Genomic DNA, 23,378 nt, shown 5'->3' with positions numbered 1-23,378 from the left:
CCTCATCGGTTAGGCAGGTGTATAAATAAAAGGAGTAAACAAACCGAAGCCTTTTTGGAAACACAGATTTTAGAAACAGAAGAGGGAGGGGAGGGGGTGATTCAAATACTAAAAGGTCAAAATCGTTAAGGTGTGAAATTGTGTATTTAACCATCTCCTAGTTTTCATTTCACAAACCCCCGTCCCCGCTTCACCTCCTCCCTGGCTTTGTCTCCTTCATCTCAACTTTGTGGTCTGCCAGTTTAATATAGGGCCTAATTTTGTAAATACTTACTTCCATGGGTAAAGATACTGATATATGTGCCTGCATGAGTAGACCCTTAATTTGTAAGCTCCACAGAGCGGAAACAATTGTCTGTAGCTCCCTAGATCTGCATGGGACTGTACAGACAAATGCGAGACGGTCACTGCCATAAAAGTAATTCTAAATAGGCAAATGCGGGAGTTGGGGGGAGGAAAAGGAATTATGAGGAGACTTCTTTTCTCATCTTCCTTATTAATGCATAGTGTATTTGCTTCCTGTTTCTGGCTTGGCATTTTAACCATTGCCTCCTTGCCTATTTCTTTTTAATTTTGTTTTTAATCCTTGCCTATTTTTGCATTCTTTTCAATCCTGATGGTAGTTGTCTGTAATGCTGGGTTGAGGTGCACACCTATTGTGCTGTCATTTACACACAATAGGAAGCTAAATATATGGTTGATTTGTTTTCAGTCAAAATTATGAACTAGCAATGTAAAGCAGCCATATGCAGGTTATCCATTTGGAGGCGCCAATTAAATGGGGAAGTTTTTTTTAAAAGAAAATATCCAACATGTGCCCTTACAAACCAAGTTGTAGTTGTTGTTGGGCATACTTCTTACCTTTCAGGTCATTTGTGTGATCCACATCGGAACTTGTAAGTGTGTCTCTGATTTTGTTTGAAGTGCTCTGTGCTTGCTGTTCAGCCTCTCAATCCCAGTTTCAGTATCTGACAATGAAGATGCTTCTGAAATTAGTCTAAGAACCTCATAAGATAAAGGTATTAGAAGGCCCAATTCTGACCTTTATAGTATCTCCCACCATAAGTATTTCTACCTTAAATGGTTTTCTCTTGCAAGTACCCTCTATTTTGTCTGATGTTAGTCTCCATGGCATAGGGGAAATACCTGAAATAGTTTATAAATTGGTCTCGGGACATGGGGGAATTTTCAAGCTCAGTACTACAGCCTGGGAGTTACTAGGGATCTTGCACCCTGTGCTCCGCCATCCCTTGGGTGAGGTATTAGACAGAAGTTTCTTCAGTGTAATTCTGCTCAGAAATTAATGGTTCCTGTGGTACTTTAAGAAAAGAGAAGGAGGATAACACCAATATGCCAGCCAACATGCCTTCCATTAATAAAACTGGTTCTGGTGCCCAAGGCTTATTGGCGATAGAAGCTAGTACTTTATTTCTGATTCTCTTCAGAAGGCATTTGCAACAACAGCAGCTGGTTCCCATTTAACTTGTAATTTGTCTCCATGCTGTACTTGTTCACCAGGTGTAAAAGGGCATCTTCTGTATTCAAATCCAGGACGGTTCCTGTAGATGAAAATTGTAGCTGTTGTTTAGCCCTAAGTCTGGGAGAACAGATAGCCTCATGATTTTAAAGAGGGATTTTCTCTTTATGGAAGCACCAGCTGAAGTCTGTTACTTTTCTCCAAGGTTAGACTCAAGGAAGTTAGGTGCCCCACTAGTATTTTTCCAGCTGTTATCCTCATTTATGTCATCTTGTAGAATGCAAACTTGGTGTCGAAAAGAACCGTTTTGAAAATAGAAAGGAAAAATATTTTCTATTTTTGTCTCTAAAAGTGACAATTGTCTGACTGTCTGAAGTCTCAGCTCTAAAATGGCATGACAAACATATGTGTATTGAGCTTGTCATGAGGCTTAAATGTTCATTTTTCTTTAAGTCCAATTTTATTAAATTGGCTTTTTCCTTCCCTTTTATTTATTTTAAATTGGTTCTTGCGCTGACTGATCAAGCTTGGCTTCTGTTCAGTGATACCACCTGATCTTTAAAAATCTGAAGGATTCCTGCTGCCTGTTGCTGGAGGAAGAGTTGTCTTTAGAAAAATCTCCCCCTGCAACTGTAGAGCTGCACCATACCAGTAATTTCAGTGTTTTAAGAGTTCCTGAGTCATAGGAGTCCAAAGATTGATTCCTACCCTTACATCCTCCTGATAGTAGGCAACTATCTAGATGAATTGATGTACCCCCTGGAAAAACTCTGTGTACCCCCAGGGGTACGTGTACCCCTGGTTGAGGAGAACTGGTGTGGACTAGCACTGTCGCTTGTAGAGGGGATGATAGATCTCTTTGAAATTTCTCATGGAAGTAAGCCTTTCCTTTGCTGCATCAAAAGTAGTATCAATTCTTTGTCTTCAGAGCACTTCACAAGATTGAGCCCCAGAGCTTCATTGTGAGGGAGGTAAATATCCCAATTTTACAGATGGGGAAGCTGAGTTAGAGTGGCCGAGTAAAAGTTGCTCAGGGCCATACAGTCAGTAAGAGACCTGAGATTAGAACTCCACAATTCCAAGTCAGAATGACTAGGATACAATATCTTTCACAGAATAATGTTCTTTAAGTGATTTGGTTTTGAAACCCTCAATTTTATGTAGTATAGGAGACTAACAATATCTCTGAACATTGATGAGGAACACTGGTTATGTATCACTTTCTGCCTTGTCCCTCCAAAACTTTTTCCACTAAAGACCATCACTGCAAAGGGGTGAATATTTTAAAGTTGTGATTTTTTTAACCAGTGAGGAATATTGGTACTCAGTGTGTTTTGAGACTTGTGTAACAATAAAATATGAGCTGCATGATGGCATTAGTAGCTTTGTTATGACTTAATTGTTGTTATCCAGTTATTAATTGGCTTCTCTAAGGTGGAAATACCTGGCAATGGTTACTCTCCCTTTAAGAACAGAGTTTTTTCTCCTCTAACCTTCTCTCCTTTTTGAGTATCAAATGGTTGGTATTCTAGTTGGACTGTAAACTAAATATTCACAAACAAGTGCTTACTTACGTGCATAACTTCACACAAGTCAGTAAAGTTAAGCGCATGCTGAAGTGCTTCTGGGCAGGGGGCCCAAACTGGAATAATCTTATTTCCTAAATACATTATTCCCTCTTTCTAACTGCAACCTATGTCTTGTCATGTCTCTTTCAGGTTGTAAGATTGTTGGAGTTCAGGGACTTATTTTCTATATATTTGTATAATGCCTGACGCAACTGACAACGCTTCCCCCTCACCACCGCCTCCTTGGCCCCTAGAAGATACTGCAATATAAATGTTTAATAATTCGGAATAATTAAATCTGTTGATTATTCCACATAACTTGCTCAAAATGCTATCCGCTTTAGATTTTCTCATTTGTAATAAGCTTTACTTATTGGGGTAAGATGCAAACAAATAGAAATTACTTTTGATAAACTGAGTAGTCAATTGCTTGACAATACTTGGATTCGTTATGAAATATATTCAAAAGGCGAAATAACCAGTGTCTGTCAGGTTTATTGTTCTCAGCCAATAATAATATCGCATAGGGAAAAGGTTCTATCTATGACACCAGTCTCCAGGAAACTCTCTGATGCAATGACATTATATTCACTTTATACAGGAGGGGCGCTCCCAAAGTTGTACATTTCACCTGGTGGTGTTTTTATGATGTTTTTTTTTTTTACAGGTTACACATCTCTTTACATGTCACTAAATTCCAACCCATTAGTTTGTCCCAGTTCCCTAACTAGTTGTTCAGGTCCTTCTTTATCTTAGTTTTATATACTAGCATTCCAGATTCTGGTCTGTGAAGGTACTTCACTAGCTTGTACTAAGACATAGGAAACTGGTCAAAATCAAGATTAAATTTGTTGTATCTGCTTATGCCAGATATTTACTTAAGCAAATTAAAAGTGTTATGAGATACTTAGGATAAAGTGAACAGGATTATGGTATAGGCCAGTTTAGTTTGTATCACTGTTAAAATATTTGTGCTTAATGTTATTGGTGCTTCTTCATACACATGGAGCAGTGTATTTATGTATATGCTAGCCAGCATATACTGGTCAACAGTTACAACCTGGAAAAATGTTTTTGCTGTACTACTTAACCAGCATATGTTTTATTGTTCTCCACCATTGCAGACATTATTTGCGTGAACTGTTCCCCAATTTCTTCATGCAGGGCTGGTGAGCAATGTGGTCTTCACAAGTCATACTACAGAGCAGAGACACCCACTCCTTGTACAACTCCAGAGCCTCATACGAGCAGCAAATCCTGCTGTTTCATTTATCTTGGCAGAAAATGGCCTCGTAACTAGGTAATACTAGCTGAAGTTTCCAGTTCTTTGCGATTTTCAAGTTGCTGTTCTAAAAATGGAAAACACTCTTACAAGAAAAGCTGACCATCTTTGACTTTCACCTATAAACAGAAAGTGGACTTAGTACGTAAACTAGAAAAATGCTTATTTTTCTTAGTGATTACTTCTTTGATAACAGGATATCTCATCTGTTCTTGGAATTTTGACATTTTAAGAATGTCATCTACACTTCAACCAGATGTTCTGATACAGCATGATTCACGAAAGATTTAAGTGTCAAAGGAATACATTAAATGACCATAAGCTACAAATAATACAGTATGATTTAGGAAAAGTTAAGGTTTAAAATGGGTGTAGCTTTTCATTTGCAGAGTAATTTTCATGTTAGGTTTTACTTTATACAGCAGTGCAGGTAAGATTCTCTTTCTACAGATTGTAGGTTTATATTAATATTTGTTCCATTAGAGACCAATTGTGCAACCTCTACGCACATTGAGTGGCATGGATGAGTAAACCCACTCAACTTTAATGGGGCCAAAGTCAATGAGTAAGTCATAATCAATATCAGTAAAAGTTGAATTGAGGATCCGATGAAGTTCTTATAAGGGCTTTTTTGCTGTGTTATATATTTTATTTAGTATATTTACTTGTATCCTAGTTGCAAATAGAAAATTAGTTGAGTAGAGAATTCCTTTCTTTTTAAACAAAAACTTTTAATGTACCATAAATAGTAAACATATTATTATTTTACTGCAATCTGACTAGCACATCCTAATTTATATAAATGGTTTACAGATAAATGGCCATTGTTACTGTGTTCTGTAAATTAAAAATCTCTATTTATTTTTTTAATAGGAATGAGGATATTGAGCTTATTCTCTCTGAAAGCAGTTTTTCAAATCCTCCAATGATGAGAGCTCGATATTTAATGTATCCTGGCTGGCAAGTATCTTAGTTGAGAAATAATAAAAAAGCATTTTTTAATTAACATGAAGGATTTTAAAAGCCCCCACTAGCTTATATTTTCAAGACAATTCATACCTGTGGACCAATGACTTTGTAAATGTCTTTTTTTTTTTTTTTTTAAAGAGCCTGTGAGTAGTGTTTTTAGATCCACTAGTGCCATCTTTTGCCTACTTAGGATCCTCTTCTGTTGCCATTTAAATGGGTGGCAAAATTGCTTTAATTTCAATGAGAGCAAGAGCTAGCCCTGTGAGAATAAGAGGAGTAGGTCAGTACTGACTTGAAGTAAATTCAGTCTGACATCTGTTCAGCCTAAATGAAATGATCTAGTGGTATCGTTTCAGTTACTAGCAGACAGTTATCCCCAGTGAAATATCAGCCTTCTTGATTGGCAGCCTCGGCGGAGGCCAAGGACAGAAAATACATGGAAACAGAACTCTGTTCTAACACCTAGTGGTATCTTCTACAGTTCAGGGTTGCAACACGTTGCTGGGGATGGTATGTTGCTGCTGCTGTCTGTGCTGTATCTGTGTGGCAAATAGAAGACTTTGTTCTCCAGAACTGCCAACCTGGCACCAGTCCCAAATCCTGACCAATTGTTTTCTAGTTACGTTTAGAGTATTAGAGGCATAGTGTGCAGCCCTTAAACCAACATACCTGGTCAGTCCAGAACAGCTTCTTGTTCAGAATTAATTACACCTTGACTCCAGACTGGGTTTGAGAGAGGTTTCTTAAGTAAACCATCATGGAGTAAGGGTAAGGCTTCTTTTAGATCCCATATCATTCCAAAGGGAAGAGAATTGGGTTGGAGAAGAAACTGTTTCAAACCTCTTGACACTGGGATTCTGTCTCTTAATGTAGTGCACCTGGCGGGGGGAAGTGCCAACAGCAGGAACTTCATAGAAGTGGTTCCTGATATCAGTTGTGATACAAAATTACATATATAATAGTTGGTGTTGGTGCTGCTTTGAGCAGGGGATTGGACTAGATGACCTCCTGAGGTCTCTTACAACCCTGATATTCTATGATTCTAATTCTTACCTTGTTTACCGTTTGTATTTCTCTTCTTACAAGCAATGAATTTAGCAATCTCTTCATGAAAGCTCCTCTGTTGTTAAAGTAACAAATATTCTTCATTTTTAGAAACCTATTAGATAAAAAATAGATAAAGCATGATAATGGACACTTACAGGAACTTTGATTGCTCACATGAAGTCTGGGGAAACGAAATCAAAAATATCTTTGGCAAATAAAGTTGATTTCCCTTTTTTGTTAAAAAGGTATGATGGTAAGTTTGGAGCTGGTTCTGTCTTCCCACCAATGGTTCAGATCTGTGTGTGGTTTAGCCGTCCTCTGGAAAAAACACGATTTGTGACCAAATGTAAAGGTAAAAATGGATTTTGGTGACTTTAAGATTTAAAATATTGTGGGTGTTTAGTTAGGGAGACCCTGTGCTATGCTAATCATGAATAATGTGAAATTTTTATCTAGAAAATAATTTCTCCTCAAAGTTCTTCATATGCTGTGTATTTTGACTTTTTTGTCTATTCTGGAAACTTAAAGACTCATGACCTTGTTTAAATAAGCGTAAGCTTTTAATATTAAATCTAACATTTTAGTATGCAGTGAAACCACTTGAGGGTAATTATCCCATACACGTCAATACTTAGAAGCTTTTTCTAAGTTGAAATAAATACTTTTTTTTTCTGTTTTCTTGTGTTAAAGTATAGCTACCTTGTAACTTTATATATAATTCCTTGCAATGATTACAAAATCAGACCACTTCTAGAGTGAAAATGTGCTTTTAGAGTAGAAATAATGTCTTTCCTTCTGTCACTTTAAAAATTGTTTTTCTGAGAATCTTCTTTCTCTCCACACTAAGAGTCAATTATGTGGGAGGGATACTTTTTTATTATAAGTATCCTTTGAGTATATATCCTTTTCTCCCCCGTAGGGAAGAGAAGTTACAAGTAGTGTGGGCTTCAAGGGACGTAGCATAGCAAATAGTGTGAAGTGGGTTATTTAGAGATCGGGACTCTAACCTTCCACTGGTAGCCAAGGTGATCTGTGCTGAATGAGCTGCACCAGGGAAGAGGAAAAATAAGTTTAATAACCTGTTTTTATTTTTATTTCATACAGCAATTAAGTCATCAGTTAAGTCAAGTCCTTTTTCTGGAAACATATACCACATTTTGGGCAAAGTTAAGTTTTCAGGTAACTGGAGTGTACTTTGTATGCATGGTCTTGAGATTACACTTGTTGTTTTCACCTACTCCCAGAATACTAAAATGTATAATTTGTAGTAGTTTGGTTCGTAAAGGAACTATACGCATCTATGCACATGTGCTACCTGTTAAAATAACTGAGGTAAGTCAGCTATACCAGCCCAGTGTTTAAAGAAAATGTGTTCTCTTTTTGGTAGATTCTGATAAGATGATAGAAGTCTGTCATAATACATCATCTAATTCATTAAGCCTTGTGCCTGTTCAGGAGGGGCCTACTCCTCCTGATTCAAGAAATGATAACAGAGATCGCAGCAGTCAACAGGAGTACTTCCTTGTATTCATTGGCTGCTCTCTTAAGGAAGAGGATATAAAAGACTGGCTCAGACAAACTGCAAAGCAGGTTTGCAGACGCACTTATAACTGTTGATTTTTTTTCTGTGTTGCCTCGTTTAAAAATCCAAAATGAAATTTGAGTGTTTTAATGTTCTTATTGTTAAAGTAGACTGGAAACTGGTTAACTATGCCCTGCATAGAGCACACTGGATTCTACCATTAGAAATGATCTTTTCAACAAGATGGCTGAAAAGGCTCACTGGTGCCACCTGTAATTCGAACTTTGTTTTTAAAGCATGTCACAGCATAGTCACGGTGAGAACTCTTTGCTCCAGAATACTCCATAGCAAATTGAGTATGCGAGTATGTCCAAATAAACCCAAGAAGACTTGGACTGAGACATGGTTGTCCTGCATATGGGTAGGGTCCAGAGCCGTTTAAGCTCAGACAATTCAGTGTGTGGAACCTGCACTTGGGTGTAATGATAATGAGCGGCAGTAACCACTGTAGTTAGTGTATAACTGTTTCCATTCCTCCCTCCTGGTCTCAGTTGCTCAAATTTTGGGCTTACATTTTCCAGGCTTGGTCTGTGCTTGACGGTAAAGATTGAGGGGAAAAAAAAAAAAAAAAGTTTTGAGCAAAAACTATTCAGCTATCTTTCATCATGAGACAATTTTTTTGGTGGGAGGGGATGTGTTTTCTTCCTGTTTTTAAAACATTTTGCAAACTGCTGCTGTGAAAAGAAAGTTTAAATATAGCATGGAAATAACCTGTGTTCAGGTGAAAGCTGGTTTTGATTTACATGGTCTTGAAAATCATACGTTCAGTTTGGCGGTACATTTTTTTTTTTGCTAAGTTTGTGAAGTGGGCTGTTAAGTAAGTCCAAAATGTGTACGTGTGTGTGGCTAACATAGCCACATCGTGAAGAGTAAAGGGTTGGGTGCATGCACTTTTGTAAGATGGACAAGAGTGTCTTGTCTGTGAGATATTTATAGGGACTGCAGTCAGTGCTTCTGTAGGCTTTTTAGAGGCTGTGACCAGTCTGAGCTCCTGAGGAGTATGGGAAAAGATATTACAGTGCTTTCCAGTCAGTTCCACAGTACCGGCGAGTGTATCTCTTTGAATTCTTTTTTTTAAAGAAAACTCCATACAAAAACTGAGAACATTAAGTTTGCACAGTTCAGCACTTGAGCCAGGAACTATTAAAATTATGATTGTATACATTGCATTAACTTGAGCTCCTTGTCCATAAACATTTTGGTACAATCTTTAATTAGATGGTCATGATTTCTCTGATACAATAAATGACAATCTTTTCTACAACTATAAATTCGTATGTGTAGCATCTTGGAATGCAGCGTAGGCTGAGAAGTTGAGACTCTCCAGAAATCAGAGGGGAATCCTTATCAGAGCCAGAATTAGAACTCGAGAGTTTCTGGCTTCCAGCCCTGTTCTCATGCCACGCTATTTCTGTTCCTCCAGCATGGGGTGTGTTTTCTTTTTAAGTGGGAAATGTACATGCTGTATGTACACAAATGTTATTTCTAAATCATGCTGCTGCTTACATGCCAATGGCATTTATCTGTTCTGAGAACTAAGTTCATGGAAGATTGGACGTTTTTAAAAATAAGCAAATTTCTCCAAGGATGAAAAACACTCCTCTTCTTCAGCTAACTCAGCAATGATTGAATTGAATTCAATCAGACCTTGAAAATAAAAGCATAATCTTTGGACTGAGAGCAAACATGAAAGATTTTAACCCAACCAGTAGCGCTCTCAAAAATTTCCAAACCTCCTGTAAATGGAATTTATAATGAAAGTGCCTTCTCATCCCCTACAACATCAACAGTAGAGACTGATTCAGGGGTTTTAAATAACTTAATATTTCAGTTTCTGCATATTGCCTAAAGAAGTGAGGTACAGGTCTCTTTATTAAGTCTAAAAACTTGATTGTTCTGCCTCTTATGTCATTTTTTTGTTTTTTACAATAGCTTATTTAACTAGTCTCGTTAAAATACCTTCAGAATTTTTGTTCTGTTCTGTTAACTAAAACACATTTGTATAAGATTCTTGTTTTTTACGTTTGTATGTGTAAAAATTGAATCTAGAGTGCCTTAAGTAAACAATGCAATTTAATAACCGTGTCCACTTATTAGCATTCATATCCATTTTTTAAAAATACCCTGTGTTAGGATTAAGCACAATTATCTTTGTTTACCGATTGCTACCTTTTTCATATTTGTGAGAACTTGATAGTTGTACTTTTCTGGTTGCTTGCTCTTTTGTTGTTGTTTTTTTTTTGGTACCTTAATTATACCGTAGTGTGATGTTGGCATGAGCATTAAATGTATTTTTGGTATCTGAATCTATGTATAGAAACCTCAGAGGAAAGCCTTGAAAACCAGAGGAATGCTGACCCCGCAGGAGATCAAAAACATTCATGTAAGTACAAGCCATTAGCATCAAGGCTTTGTTTTGATCCTCACTTCCTTAAGTGCCCATTTATATGATAGAAGGCTATAGCAAGAACTGTGTTCTAAGTTTCTGACTTGATGCATGCAAAACTATTTTTCCTGATGCTGTTAAGCTTCCAGATAAGTGGTGGGAGTGCTGTGTAAGCATTCGTTTCCAAATAGCCCCATGCTCCCACTTCCAAAACTCTATTATGGAATTGCATTATCACATCATAGTGATAATCCCATTTTCAGAATAGTGATGGATGTATTTCCATTAATTCTTGGTAGCTATATAGATACATACTGTTTGTTTATCTATGCTGTCATCTGCATGTGAAAGGCAAAAATAAACTCATTTAAGATAGTTGTTTGTGTGGACACTATATTCGTCTGCCCCTGCAGCTGCTATTCTTAAGCTGTCCTTTGCTGGTCTTGCTGTTGGTACAGTCTGTTTTTAGACAAACCAGGAGTATTTACAAGTTGCTCTATGGCTTCCTGTTGGAATAAAGGTGATTAAACACTAAAACCTCCTGTATGAAATGTGAAGTTTAAGGAAGCATCTGGTCATGTCATAGGACTGGAAAAAGATCCTTATAATCATAAGCACTTAGTGCCTCAATCTTAGATGTTTGCTCTTCAGTATGTATCTTGAAGTAGTAATGCATCTGGAATAGAACCATGTATCTCTAGTCAATAAAAAGCAGGAAAGAAAATGGATTTAATGATCTGATATGGGAAACTACTAGTACTTGTAGTTACATGGCAAGCTATTCAGCATTTTTTAGCCTATACTCTTCTTGCATTTTAATGAAGGCTTATTTTGATTTTGTCCTCACAACAAATATATGGATAGTTGCAGGAGATCTTTGTGGAGAGTCAGTCTGGAAAATGGCACAGGGTGCAAAGCTGTTAAGTTGCATGTCATTAGGATGTGCCTTTATTTCAAAATATATCAATTTTAAATTTAATTAAACAAATTATTTGATAGAAGCTTCACGTTACCGAGGTCTGTATATGTTTCAAAATTAGTTTGAAACGCAGTGCAATCTATGCAACAGGCCGCCTTAGGAAACCTGTCATAAGAGACCATCCAAAAGCAACCCCACAACTACCTTTATTGTAAGGCTACCTCCATGAAGCAACCTGTTTCTTAGTTCTTTAAGTAGTTAAGACATATTTTAATGTATTTTTAAAGCATTCTCTGGTCTTCAAATAAGGACAATTACAGTACATTATACTACAATGACTGTGACTACACTCCTTACCCCGCTTTTCTTGCTTAAGGAATTAGTGCTCATGCCACCATTTTCTTAAATGAAATGAGGACTGATGTACAGAGTATTTATAGTTGCTTGTGCAATGAGTGTTCCCACATTTCTTAGGCAATCACGGAGATACAGTCAGAGATGTTCAGGTATTATGGGGACAGGAGTGATGTAAGCACCTTGGCTGTTAGATGTAGAGTTTCAATTAATAAAGGATTAGAGGGTAATTTAATCAGTGCAAATCAACATGGTTTTATGGAAAATAGGCTATGTCTAACTTGATCTCTTCTTTGAGATCACAGGTTTGACTGAGAAAGGTCATAGTGTTGACATAATACACTGAGACTTCTGTAAGGCTTTGACAGACATGACATTTTGATTAAAAACCTAGAATGACCTAGAACTAACATGGCACATATTAAATGGATTAAAAGATGGCTAACTGATAGGTCTCAGTGTAATTGTAAATGGAGAAAAGTTATCCAGTGGGTATGGTTCCAGGGAGGTGCCGCAGGGATCACTTTTGGCTCTCTTTTATTAGTGATGTGGAAGAAAACATAGGCATCACTGATAAAGTTTGCAGATGATACAGATTTAGGGTAGTGGTAAATAATGAAGAGGACAGGTCACTGATATGGAACTATCTGGATTGCTTGGTAAACTGGGCACAAGCAAACAATATGCATTTTAATGTAGCTAAATGTAAATATCTACATCAAGGAACAAAGAATGTAGGCCACACCAACATGATGGGGGACTCTATACTGGGAAACAGTAACTCTAAAAAAGATATAGGGGTCATAGTGGATAATCAGCTGAAATGTGCTCCCAATGTGATGTTGTGGCCAAAAGAGCTAATGTGACCCTGGGATATATAAACAGGGGAATCTCAAGTGGAAGTAAAGAGGTTATTTTACCTCTGTATTTCGCACTGGTACAACCGTGTTTGGTATTTGCAGTTTTGGTGTCCACAGTACAGAAGGTTGTAGATAAATTGGAGAGGGTTCAAAGAAGAGCCATGGGAATGATTCAAGGATTGAAAAAAATGCTTTATAGTGAGTCGCAAAGAGCTCAATCTATTTAGCTTTACAAAAAGAAGGTTATGGGTGACTTGAGTACAGTCTATAAGTATCTACATGGGGAGCAAATATTTAATAATAGGCTCTTGAATCTAGCAGAGAAACATATATATTGATCCAATGGCTGGAAGATTTACCAAGACTCATGATGGATTCTCCATCACTGACAATTTTTAAATTGACTGGATGTTTTTCTAAAATATACGCTCTAGGAATCATTTTGGGGAAGTTCTGTGGCCTGTTATACACAAGGTCAGACTCGATGACCATAGTGGTCCCTTCTGGCCTTGGAAACTATTAATCTATTCTAGACTGAGATGAAGAGGGCCAGTCCATGTCTCTTGAGGGGTTTGTCTGCAGACACAAGAAGGTAGCCCTGTATCAGTTAACATTAATGGCTTGTTCAGACTAGGATAAAAGGCATATTTTTAAATTATATTAACTAAAACAGGGCTGGGCTAACTTGCCGTTTCCAAACTAGTGTTACATTGTTTTAGCTAATAAAGTTTTAAGAGTATACCTTTTATCCTAGTCTAGACAAGCCCTTGGGGTCCTCTTTTACAACCAAGAGGACAATAAACGTTTTGTTTTTTCCTCAATTTTCCTAGTAGAAAATTAAATTATAAGGTAACAGCTAAAGATACTGCAGTCATGTTAGTATTTAAGCCTGTTTTGCAAAGTGACTACTCATTTAAACAAAAGGTCAAGCACTTTTGTACTGGGTTGGTAAGTTTCTCGAAAGAGGCATCCCCCTTCTGTTTAACTGCATAGACTTACATACCCATGTTTTAGGCATTTAGAGCTACTGACAGTCTAATGGGACAGTATTTGCCTTTGAATGCAGGTGAAGCGCCACTTGGATCCACTTCCAGCTGGTTACTTTTACAATGGAACTCAGTTTGTGAATTTCTTTGGGGACAAGATGGATTACCATCCACGTATCCTTTTAATATGTATTTAAATTCATAAGTATTTTTGTAGAAAGTATGCTGCAGATTTAGACAAAGCTGATGTATGGAATACTGAGGCAGAGCATTATCCCTAAAAGAACCAGCTGACTAGCTGGTGATCATGCAATGTGAAGCCTTTTGATGTTTTAAATCAGCATATGACCATTTGCCATATCAGGCTCTAACATTAATAGATCACTCCTACAGTCACCGTGTAAGAAGCTGAATTGAACAAACCAAAGGTCATTAGATCATATAGAAAATCAAGTACAGTATAATCCTGATTTTTCAAAAACCCTATTATCCGAATCGCTCCCTTGTCTCCATGCTCTGCATTAGGATAATGTGGAGGTTCAGATGATAGAGCAAAGACCCCCGGCTCTGGTGGAGGCCACCCTGTTGCTGAATGGCCTTTGCAGCAGCTCAGGAAACCTTGTGCAGCCCTCCTGTAGTGGGACTGAGTGAGTGGAGCTATGACAACAGAGCTGCAGGGCTGGTGACACCTGATCCCTGCATGTGCAAGGTCCTGTTGGGGCAGATCGGAGTAATGGCCAGAAGTCTCCACTTTGCCCCATCAGGGCCGCAGCCGCCTTCTCCTCTCCTCCCCACCCCTTTTGCTTGCAACAATCAAGAGGGTAGTCCTGGTGTCATGGGAGTGAGTGAGCGGGGCAATGAGCTACAGAGGGCTCCCTTCACTGCCACTCCTGCCCTCTCAATTATTCAAACTCCTGATTATCCAAACAAAATCTGTCTTCTGCGATTTTCAGATAATCAGAAGCATGCTATACAAAAAAAAAAATCTCAATTTAAACCAAATAATCCTTTAACTACCTTTCAAGATAATGAGTCACAAAAAGAATTATATACTTAGAGAAACCAATTAAAAAGACAGCAAGATCTCTGGATATTCTTGTTCCTTGGATATTGAAGTTTCATTAATGTAAAAAACCTTCTAGCCTGATTGATGTGGAAAAACCTCCCGTGCATACCAGCTAATCGCTGTGTCTTCAGAGTGTGCAAACAAAATCAGAAGCATGTGCGTGATTACCCTCCAGTATTACTTGTGAATTAAAATACGGCTGCACTTGCTTCATTATTTAAAAACCCTTGCTTGGATTCTGCACCCTTCACTTGGTATGAGCAACCAGCTATGGGGAGCATACATTGAACTGTGAAATTAGCGATCTTTGCTTTCTTAGATCAGCAGAATTTGTTCCTTGTCAGGACAAAATAAAGTATACAAAGATCAAAGGGGCTTTTTTTAAATTTTCTTTCCTGAATATCACTGATTACTTTTTTCCTGAATTGGTGTATTGCCTTATGTCTCAATATTTGGCCATAACTCCAGAGTCCTATTAACAGACCCCCACTGTACAATTCCTCATGTGTCCATCACATTTTCTGATATTTTTGTCCTAAGATACTCTCTAAACTGTTATTTGTTCGTATTATTGCAGTGCCTAGGAACCAGCACGCCATTGCATTAGGTACTGAACAAAAAGACCATCTCCGCCACAAAGAACTTACCTCAAGTCTGCTTTTATGTTCTCACTTTTGTTTTTAGTATTTCTTGATCTTCAGTAACTGATTGATTGTAATTTACTTGGAAAGCTGCAGGTGGATACTTCAGTTCTTCTTTGAGCAAGAGGGCTGACCTGTCCTTCCATAACTTCTGTGGCACTTAATTTTAATTCTTAAATCATCAGACCTCTCTTCCCTTCTTGGGTACATTCCCTGACCATAGTCATTTGGTAGAAAAGTTAAGGGAGAACAAAGCAGCACATATGCTAAACCTTGGCCATAAATATTAACCTACTTAATCAAATTCATGTAATTCTGGTATGCAAGACCAAGTAATAGATGAGACTATCCCAAATTAATGTACCACAGCATCAACCACCCTTTCACAGCCATTAAAACAGTCTAATAACAGGAATAATACCCTCTCTCTCATTTACTCTCCCCTCCTAAATGAAATTCAGTACAAATGGTACATACTTCCAGAGTCTAGATACTGTGTGATGGGTCTACATTTTTTTAGAGTACATTTAAAAGCCAGATTGAAAGAGCAGCTGGTGATAGGAATCCTGATTTTGTTAACAGAACTTTCCCCAGGGACATCAGATTGAAGCTTGGGATGATTTTAGAGAAGCAACGGATGGGGCAGAGACTGGATATCCTGGAGATATCCTTACTGTCACTTACCTGCCCTGCTGGTATATGTCACAGCCCTTATTATTTTTTCCTATTGAGATTAAGAAAGTTACCTATGTAACCCTTACAGCCTCTTTGAGGAGGAGTACTGGTAATCCGTTCTGACTCCAGGATATGCGAATACATTGCATTATTGCCTACAGAGGAAAATTCATCCTGTTAATATGCAGAGCTAACGATTTCAGTTGCTTAGTTAGTCCAACCTGTTCTGATTCTAACGCACATTTTTATTTGGGTGAATACTTTTCCTTAGTATTTTGACATCAGTAATGGACCAATTCATGAATGACTACTTGGAAGAAGCTAACAGAGAAATCGAAAAGTACAATAGAGAGCTAGAAGAACAAGAATATCATGATCTCTTTGAGCAGAAGACATAAGCATGCATGTTCGTGGTATTAAATGCACATAAACATTGTGGATTTCTAAACTGTCATCTGACTATCGGTAACCGAAAAATGCTGGCAGGCTTGCTGGTTAACAAGAAAATGAAAAGTAAAATGTTAGGTTTCAGCAGTTTTAAAATGAAACTTCATTCCTGTAAAGCTGGCGTTTTAATCTGGTAACTACTTAGTTGTTTGTACAGTCTGGTTCACATCCACTTCACCTTAATTCCAGATCATAAAAAGTACCACCTGGAATTTCTCTGATTAGCAGTGGAAATATTACATGTTCAAAACAAAACTGTATGTCCTAATAGCCTTGTGTATGAGCAGTGAAATTGGTCTGTGGTACAGATAATCAAAAACCTGGAGCTCATTTCTTTCAAAGTCCTATCAAACTTCCTGTACAGAATGTACACAAGTGTCCATAAATGAAAAAGTGGCCAACACTTGTTACTCCCTGAAGTATTTCAGTATGAGAGTTTGAATGTGTTCCTAAAGCGAGAAATGGGGGAACACTTGAAAAGCTCTGATCACCTGATCTGATGCTGCTGCTCTCAATGGCTCATTTTCTCCTGCGATACTATCGTTATCATGCAGAATGCATTACAGGCAGAGTGGCGTAACCTATGACCTGCCATTGCTTGAGAGAAAAAGGGTTATCTTGTATATTTTCCTGTAGCGCCAACATCTGAGCAAATCATCTGGGGATGAGCGAGGTATCTTTTGGCTGAAGAGATGAGTTATTTGTCTACTTTGATATGTTTTTCAAAGGTAAAAAAGAACAGTACGGAAATACAGAATAGTACTTGAAGTACTTTATTTTTCAAGCTTTTAGGAGAGTCAGTGTGCCATAGCCTTCCACAGAATTGAAACACTGGGTTTGATTTTTTTTTTTTTTTTTTGGTTCCTGTTTGTTTTTTTTCAAGCTGATATTATAGTGAGAATGATGGCACCTGGTCCTCTAAATTAAACAAGAATTATTTTGAATATGACTGCGTAGAGTGCTGGCCAAGACTCTGAAGTGGCTAACCTGCAGGCTACTCTTGACTTTATTGTAGGGCTTGTTACCTTGAAAAACAGCTTACTGTAGCTCACTGTGTGTTTGGAAATTAGTTTTGTGGAAACCAACCATGGCTGAACATTTTAACTTGCATACTCCTTTGCCTCAGGAACAGATAAGGATCAGCTTTTAGTGCATCTGTGACCTTTCTGTTGATCAGATGTATTTGATGCAATAAGAATTTATTGAAGGAATAATTCTGTATAGTTTGATTATAATAATGAAGCCTAACTCGTATTCATAAGCTCTGTTGTTAAGAAAAGAAAACGAGATTGAACTCCTACAGTCAAGTGCAAGTCTACATAGAAATTTGATGCCTTAGTTAGGAAATAAATCCTTTACATTTGGAATCTTAAATGGCTGAAATTTCAATTAGACCATAAGAATTGGAACACTTTAGATAAAATTTTAGTATACGTCACTACTAGCTAACCTCAGTGAGCTGCCTGTACTGTGATCATTAGGGTATACAGATTCTGTAAGAAAGTACAGATTTTGAATTCCAGGTGGTGCAGATTAGGATTTAAATGTTTGTAAGGCTGCTGCTTAAATAATTTTTTTTTTTTTTCATGCTAGATGTTAAAAGCTTTCAGAATTTAGGCATTATCTTGCACACCACAGGACTTGAATAGGATAGAAATGCTTTCCTTATAAAGCACAGTAAAAGCCAGCAGTTTAGTTCCAAGTTTTGTATACTGTCTGGGGCAACCCATATTACAGGTATAGAGCATCATAATAAGGCTCGAGAATTATCTATGCATGGCTACACTTTAGTCTTTTAATATGTTTAGTGCCTGGTAGGTAAACGTAGTTAACAGTTGATTTCTGGGGTGTTGTCAGTGTTTAGAAACGAAGTAAAATTGGCTATGGAAACTACATATTAAAACAGCGTTGTGAAAATATAAAATTCTGTAGGTAATATTGCAACAAAAGGGGCATTTAGACAATAGAATAATTCTTTGCCAATATAACTTAGCGTAAACACTGTTTGCTCCTTTTTAGCCTAAATTGTCTAATCTGCAAAAGCCATATATCTAGAATAGCTGTATGACTATGTAACGTCAGACATAAAATACCAGAAGCTGAGACAAATGGCACTTTGTTGACACTTTGTCTCAACTTGGAAATCAGTAACGGAGTAGGTTTTAAGTGCAATTGATAGATGAAGATACTGTAGCTTATACTCTGCTGAACTCTCTTTAAGAACTCTAATTTGTGTAGCTCTTGAAAATAAATATCGATGGGCTGATTCATCTAGGTTTAGTATAATAAGCTAATTAAAACCGAGATGCCTTGTGACCAAAACAGGAAATAATAAACATATTAAATTGGGTTTATTGCTGCACAAATCAAGCTGTTTTTAAAGCCTGAATCAGAAGAGTTCACCACAAGAAAGGCATAGTATAGATACTCTATGCTGTACTGCATGCTGAGTGGTAACAATAACTGTGTAATATGATGAAGACCTTTCACCATACTGGTACTATTTCAGTTAATATATTTTGGTATTGAAATAATTTGATTACCTCAGCTTTTAATGTTTAACTGTGATTTTTAAAAAATTACCGAAATAGTGAAACTGTGACAATAATATCCTTTAAACATAGCAGTGCCTTGCATATGGCGCCATTGATGCACTAAGCGAATTATGGGAGTGGACGTCATGGGTTGTATTGCTTGCACCCTTTTTTTTAAAGGAGAAACGGTTTTGGTGAAAGGACTTAAAATTAACCTAGTGAAGAATATTAGCACATATGGTTAAATCGTTTTTTAAAAAAACTCTTTGAGGACTAAAATGTATAAATACTTGATGCCGCTGATGTTTTATAGCAGTTGCTGATTCATTTTGCTTCCAACAGTCAGCAGCCCCCCCTTTTTTTTAAGGGGGGAAAATTGTCATTTTTGTATTCCTGTCAGAGATGTATATACCATGCTGAACCCTAACTGCAGGGTAATCTGGGTTTTATTTTTTGAAGTTGAGATAAGAATTGGGTTAATCATAAATATCTAGTTTTTGAAATTTTTAGCTACTGTAAAACAAAAAAAGCACCATCTCTCGATAAGCTGCAAATGTTCAAATAAGTAAAAAGTGCCATTATACTGTCTTTTTACTGTATAATGAAAGTGGATAACAGTAACTTTGTGTCCAGGCATTTCTGGTATTGTGATGAAGTGCTAAGAGTCCTCAAAGGGTTTATATGCTTTGCTGACCTTAACGTTAGCAGCTTGTGTTTTTTCTCACAGAGAATGAGTGTTGGTCAGAAAGTTGCTGAAGTTATAGGGGGGTGGAAAATGTGACAAACTTAGCAAGGGAACACTTGCAACTTGAACTGAGCTGTGACCTAGGATTATTTCTTTGTAAAGCTGTGGAATTTGGTATTCCAGTTCTTACACATTTTGTATTATTATTTAGCAAAAATGATTGCAGGGAGGATTTAAGTTGCAATTAAAAGTTCCCTAATAAGTTTTATATTGAGATTTTTCTGAATTTGCACAGATATAAGCTCTGGAATACCTTGTTTGGTATTCTTAAAAGGGAAAATTGTAACTAGTATAGTAAATCGTAAACTGTGAGTTGTTAGAACAACGTTGTTAATCTAATTTTAGATTGTTAAAAATGTACCTCAAAAGGCTAGTGAGAAACTGCTTCATTTTTACATAATTGTCAAATACTAATATAACAGATCTCACTTTACAATGTGCCAAAATTCACTTTTATACTAGTTTTCAATGCTTTAATATTTGCAACTTGTTAAGTTAAAACTTGTATTTACAAACACTACTGTAACTTCAGTTAAACTGAATTGTGTGATTGAAGCTTTTTTGCTTATTATTGTATTTATTACACAACTCGATTCAGTAAATATATAAAATTACCTTTCCATTTATTTTTGTATTGTTTTACATGTTTATACCTGCAGTTTGTGTGATTTTTTTACAACTGTAATTCCGATGTCATGCTAAGAACCAATAAAGTATATCCATCTGTTGTCTTTCATTTGATTCTTTGACAAATTGAACAAGTTCAAGGTTATTTAAGCTATATTTTTGAGGCTCTCAGCAGTCACTTTTTAAATTAAGGCTACATATAATTAGGCGTGTTAGACAGTTAACTAAAACAGGAAACAAAATGCCACGAGATCACTTGTAACTAAAGCTCTCTGTGTACACTTAAAATCTTCATAGTAAGTGATCTCTGTCAAGCAAAACCATCATATAAAGCTGCTGGTTTACTATCGGACCATATGGTAAGCCTCTTAACTAGTTGGGTAAAGCTCAAGCAAGTGATTTTTGTTTATTGTAACTACTCAAGGCTTGATTTTAACCAATTGCACACTTGTAAAAAGAATTATGGCCACTTACTCTTTGAAAGTAAGAAATCGTATTGCAAGTCTCAACAGCAAAATTGATTTTACTAATTTTTAAAGCAAAATCAATTATCGACTAATGTTCATGTCAGAATGTTAATAATGGACTTAGTTGTAGGCGAAAGTGTTTACATTTTTATGCACACACTGGATAATGGCTAAATCCTGTTCCTTTTATTCATGTAAGTAAGAGGAAGGACAACTTTTTGAGCAACTGATTTTATGTAAAAATAGGCTTTCAGAACGTGTTTTTGATAATTTTGATGGATAATGTCAGTGTTTGTTATTAAGTAGTTTTTTTCAATTTGTATCTATTCAAATTTTCACAGTTGCAGGAAACTGGGGAGGGCTCACACAATTATTTTATGACCTCGGTACTGAGATTCAATCACTCTAACTGTTCAAACACACACAGTTAACATCACATGTCCAAATATACAAAGTAAGTATTCTTAAATCAAACTCTAATAATTTCTCAAGCAGCATTTTTCTTTCTTTGGCCTTTCTTTGATTATCAGTGGAAATATTTTTTCATCTGTGTGTAGTGAAATTGACATTTATCGACATCTACTGATTAAAAATCTAATCCTTCCAAGCCTATGTAAAAGTAATTGAATTTGACATTTCCTTTAAATTCAGAACTGTTTTATATATTCAGCAATATCTTTATTCCATATGCTCAGTATCTTTTCCAGCAACTTTATTTCCTATTTGATATAAATCATTAACTTTATGCACTATTTTTTTAATTGTATTAATTTGATGCTTAAGAATCATTATGCTCTAGGAATTATTTTGGGGAAGTTCTGGTCTGTTATACGGAAGGTCTGACCAGATAATCGTAGTGGTCCCTTCTAGCCTGGGAATCTACGGGGTATTGATAGCACTAACTATAGGGTGTGCTTCCCATCTGCACCTATAGTATGCTCATCCTGCTCTTCTTTATATGGGCTCCTCAAATGACCAACAGAGCTAAGGAAAAGGCCGTTTTCATTGTTAACCTGAGAGAGACAGACTACATTTTTATCCAGTCTTCCAGAACTGAAGAACCACTCTGCTTCTCCCTCTTAAGAGAAAGAAAAGCTGCCCTCCCTCCCCCCGTCTGTATTTAAAAGTTTTATACCTTTTCTTTCCCCGCTTTTTCTACATAATGCTGAACTACTACATAGAAAGAGAAGCTGAACCTGAATATCTGAACACCCCTATCCCATTTGGGGGAAATTGTGAGCCATATGTGAAAAAGCTTTCACCAAAGAAGTGTGTTTTGGGTACACCTTTTTGTAAACAATGAAAAAAACATACGCATGTCCAACAATATTAGACTGAAAACAACTAGCTTCCTTGGCTCAGCTCTGGATACCCAGTCTCTGCCCTGTCTATAGCTAGGGTTACAGCCATGCTCGCTCACTCACTGCAGAGAACAACTGGATGAGAGAGCAAGCTATAAAGGAACAAAACAGAAAAACACTAGTGAAGCGGGACACATCTCAAACCAATTAGACTGGGAAAAGCCAGTGTTTTTAAATGAAAACCAGCTGCTCATTCTTTAAAAAAAAAATTATCCCATTAGCTATTGACCGGCTGGATTACAGTATTGCTTCCTTAGCAAACTATATTCTTCTTTATTTGTCATTTTCTTAACCTAATTTTGATTTATTTATTTTTTACTAAAAATTCTTATGTCCACCTCTTTAAAATGAACACTGATCCATGGTGGATGTACAGCATGTTACATTATCCATTCAAATCAACTCACTGATAGTAATTTATGCAAACAAGAAAGTCCCTGCCCCAGAGATCTATGACAAAACAATAAATGAATGAAATGGGGGGAGGGGATAGGCAGGGGTTGGGAAAGACCAAAATAACAGTAAAAGGAGCATGTTTTGCATAGTAGACAGTAATCTTAGCTCACCACCTGCTATCAAGTGAAATTTAAGTTGATTTTTAAAGCAAGATGGATTATTTTCCCCTTGAGCAATCTTCCCTGAGGTGATGTAGCAATCTGCCTGTCCTCATCCTTTAATTTCAAGTCAAAGGTAAGTTTCTGGTGCCCGATGTCCAATGCTTCCTCAATACCACTCAAAATATAACATTAAATTGATGATGATCAGGAATTTTCTGCAGCTAAACAGGTCACATTTGAAAGCACGGTAGTCATTTCTCTTTTTTAAGTCTACCCTTTCTTAGCCCATTTTACAGTGCTGCTGGGTATGTGCAGTTGACCTTGACCTTGCTGTGCTGTACTGAAATCGGGGGGGGGGGAGTTTTCGTTAGCGTTTTTGTATAATGGGCAATTTTTGCTCCTTAGTTTCTACCAACCAGACCAAGAGTTGAGCCAGAATCCACCAAACTTCCTGACCGTTACCTTTTAAATATTAGACCTCAGTCTCCAGAAATTTTGCTGCTCTTTTCAGAAATGCTATAAAGAACTTAGTCCCTGATCTGACAAACACTTAGGTACGTGTTTAAAGTTGGGACCTTTGTACTAGATCCAGTAGAAGTTGAGTCAATAGGAGGTTTTCGCCAGAGACCAGGCCTTTAGATAGAAAATGCTGGTAAGTTAACACTCCGTATGATTTTTATCTTGCCACATAGTCACTTCTTAATTGGATTTGAATAGCCAACCTAAGCCATTCATAAAGGAGGATAAAGTCAAGGTCGTTTCATTCATTGCATTTGTTTAGGCCTTGCAGAGTCATCTTTTGAATGTCTATTTAGACAATGTTTTGAT

At 37.0% G+C, this 23,378-nt stretch overlaps 1 protein-coding gene across 2 annotated transcripts in view; it reads left to right on the top strand.

Annotated features, from left to right (window-relative positions):
• DNAAF9 (dynein axonemal assembly factor 9) overlaps positions 1-20,244 on the top strand; it is a 97,138-nt gene extending 76,894 nt beyond the window's left edge. The window contains exons 27-34 of one of the 2 annotated variants that reach the window (XM_074951937.1): positions 4,210-4,345; positions 5,201-5,287; positions 6,589-6,695; positions 7,448-7,522; positions 7,731-7,933; positions 10,243-10,308; positions 13,511-13,604; positions 16,098-20,244. In XM_074951937.1, the coding sequence (XP_074808038.1) occupies positions 4,210-4,345; positions 5,201-5,287; positions 6,589-6,695; positions 7,448-7,522; positions 7,731-7,933; positions 10,243-10,308; positions 13,511-13,604; positions 16,098-16,210 (881 nt within the window). In that variant the 3' untranslated portion in view covers positions 16,211-20,244. The remainder of the gene's footprint in view (positions 1-4,209; positions 4,346-5,200; positions 5,288-6,588; positions 6,696-7,447; positions 7,523-7,730; positions 7,934-10,242; positions 10,309-13,510; positions 13,605-16,097) is intronic. The other variant, XM_074951938.1, reaches the window with a different exon arrangement.
• The last annotated feature ends 3,134 nt before the right edge of the window (positions 20,245-23,378 follow it).

This window comes from Natator depressus, chromosome 4 (assembly GCF_965152275.1).
Source record: "Natator depressus isolate rNatDep1 chromosome 4, rNatDep2.hap1, whole genome shotgun sequence".
In the NCBI taxonomy this organism is placed as follows: domain Eukaryota; kingdom Metazoa; phylum Chordata; order Testudines; family Cheloniidae; genus Natator; species Natator depressus.
This window is presented reverse-complemented; position numbering and strand designations above follow the sequence as displayed.